Source organism: Heterodontus francisci, unplaced genomic scaffold (assembly GCF_036365525.1).
Source record: "Heterodontus francisci isolate sHetFra1 unplaced genomic scaffold, sHetFra1.hap1 HAP1_SCAFFOLD_747, whole genome shotgun sequence".
In the NCBI taxonomy this organism is placed as follows: Eukaryota; Metazoa; Chordata; class Chondrichthyes; order Heterodontiformes; family Heterodontidae; genus Heterodontus; species Heterodontus francisci.
The window spans coordinates 505868-508402 of record NW_027141982.1 but is presented as its reverse complement, the minus strand read 5'-3'; the positions used below and the strand labels follow the sequence as shown (position 1 = coordinate 508402).

The 2535-nt window shown below is 45.3% G+C and overlaps 1 protein-coding gene across 1 annotated transcript; it reads left to right on the top strand.

Moving 5' to 3' along the window:
* Positions 1 to 286: 286 nt before the first annotated feature.
* LOC137365835 (probable G-protein coupled receptor 139) lies at positions 287 to 1957 on the top strand. The gene is made up of 2 exons (XM_068028075.1): positions 287 to 326; positions 1047 to 1957. The coding sequence occupies exons 1-2, from the start codon at positions 287 to 289 to the stop codon at positions 1955 to 1957; spliced, it is 951 nt and encodes a 316-aa protein (XP_067884176.1).
* Positions 1958 to 2535: the final 578 nt, after the last annotated feature.

Genomic DNA, 2535 nt, shown 5'->3' with positions numbered 1-2535 from the left:
TGACGTGCTAAATATTTTCAGCATTTTCCAATTTATCAGCTTCACTGTTGTTTCGGTATTTTGTTTTCATGACAAATTTTAAGCCTGGATATCAACAGGGGTGTAGGATAGATAGTAACAGTAGTTCCAGATTTTTAACTCCACAGATAGTCTTTTTTTACGCTTTTGAGTTTTCCCCACCGTGAAATGGGCTTGGCTTCCAGTTGGGCAGGGAGGACTCCGGAGCAGACCTCAGGATCGGTGTCCGGGTCATTCTCACTCAATAGGGGGGTCATTGTGTGATATCATGGTGGCGGGGAGGAGTCCAACTCCCAACTCTGCAGCAGGTGTGATTTCTGTTCGCTGAGCTGTCAATCCCCTTGCCCAGAGTGGAGTCGCCGATGGTGCTGGATGGTCTGCGAATGGGGAGGAGGAGGGGAAGGGTGATTTCCTGATGCGCAACACCGGGGAAGGGTCTACAGTGCTAGAGCGTGGTCCCAGATAGGGTGAGGGAAGTGTTTGATCCAAGACACGATGGAAGGCCCGGTCGGGGGTAGCAGGGCCTGATTCCATGCTGATTTCCAATCCCGAGTAATGTTCAATCCTGTAGTTGTGGTTGTGTGGTGAGGGGCGGTGTCCATCCTTCACATTAACCAATGCTGTGAATGGTCCGATACAGGGGGGACCAGCTCGATCCCAGAGTTCTGCTTGCCAAACTTGTGTGTCTTTCTATGTGGCTGGGGTTATAAACGGGGCAACAAGGCAGCCGCACTTGCATCTGTAAAAAAGATTAAATCAGGGACTTCCAGGATCATTAAAATATTCCAATTGAAAACCCTCCCACTGGGAGCAGTTATGTTTGTGTTCCCTATCCGGACATCATTAAACCCAGAAGTTGGGGGGTCAGAAGTACATTGGGATCAGTGTTAATATTGGGGAAACAAAACATCTGATTCGTTTCCATCCCACTTGTTTTTTAGTGCAAATTTCCTGGCCTTACTGCCTTTGTCAGATGCAGCGAATGTTTGATCAGTAATGTCCAGTATTTTCCCTGCTGTCTATTACAGTTAATTTACTGGCGATTGTGATCCTCTCCCAAGGAAATTGCGGCCTCTCCACCTGCACCACTCGATACCTGGTGGCCATGGCAATGACGGATCTACTGTTCATTATCACTGGTGTCTTACTGTGGCGAGTTGCTTTTTATGATTTCCTGGGATCTTTCCTGGTCATCACCCCTGTATGTATTGTTATCGCTGTCCTATTTCGTGTGGCCACAGAATTTTCTGGCTGGTTCACGGTCACTTTCACCTTTGATCGATTTATCGCCATTTGTTGCCAGAAGCTGAAAACAAAATATTGCACAGAGAAAACTGCAGCTGTGGTTCTCACAGCAACTAGCCTTCTGCTTTGTGTCAAAAACGTCCCGTTCTACTTTGCATATGAAGCTTTATGGATAATAGACAATGTACCCTGGTTCTGTGCATTAAAGGGAAGCTATTATACTGATCCTGGATGGGTGGGACTTGACTGGTTTGATACGGTTTTAACCCCGTTGCTCCCCTTTGCTTTAATTCTGATGCTCAACGCTCTGACAGTGGGACACATTCTAATGGCCAGTCGGGTTCGTAAGGGATTGAGGGGTCAGAGCAAGGGAGAGAATCGCAGTGACCCAGAGTTGGAGAGCAGAAGAAAATCTGTTATTTTACTTTTCACAATATCAGGCAGCTTCATGCTCCTTTGGTTGCTGTATGTTATACATTTCTTTTATTATATAATTACAAGATCAGATCCCAGGTATTATAACGATTCTGAACACATGTTTCAAAGATTTGGATACATGCTGCGGTCTTTAAGTTGCTGCACAAATACATTTATTTATGCAGTGACTCAGTCCAAGTTCAGAGAGCAGTTCAGGATCATGGTGAAATATCCAGTTACATCAATTATTCAATTAATGAATAAACTAACCAACTGAGAGCAGCTCAGGGGCGGGTCCCATTTATTCCCTTTCATGAATGTAATATTGATCAGCGAGGGGCAAAATGTGACAGACAGATTTACGACCCGAATACAATGATGGGTAATCACACATAACAAAGCACAGCAAGGGTGATAGTCAAGTAGGAATCGGCAATATATAGACTACCGGGGGCGGATTCCACAAACACAACTTCAGAGCTTGGTGAAGGGCAACCTAGAGTCAGACCACTGGGGAAAAAGCAGAAGGAGTCTCTCCTCCAGCTCCGCTGGTTACATTCTCAGTTCCTCACATCTGTTCAGAAGGATAAGCTTCTTAAAAATAAAAGATGTTGGAAATATTCCAGTGTGAGTTGGTTATTAATTGTTCTAAGTTTGGCGACGCTTTTCTGAGTGCAGCTTCCTTCCAGTCTCCAGTCTGGTCACTCACATCTCTCTGTCTCTCTTGTTCTCCCCACTCCGTGAGTCAGATAGCAGTGCTAGTGGGGTTTCTTTGAGGACTCTCAAGATGTTAGAATTAGACAAGCACAGAAATTTAGGATGGTCGTCGGGATGGGAGCGTATTCCAGAAATAAG

What these genes read in the sequence shown, in the direction of transcription:
- LOC137365835 (XM_068028075.1), top strand. Translation starts at nt 287, where the DNA reads ATGGTGGCGGGGAGGAGTCCAACTCCCAACTCTGCAGCAG. An exon ending in AACTCCCAACTCTGCAGCAG is followed by an intron (nt 327 to 1,046) that starts GTGTGATTTCTG and finishes TGTCTATTACAG; the next exon opens with TTAATTTACTGGCGATTGTG.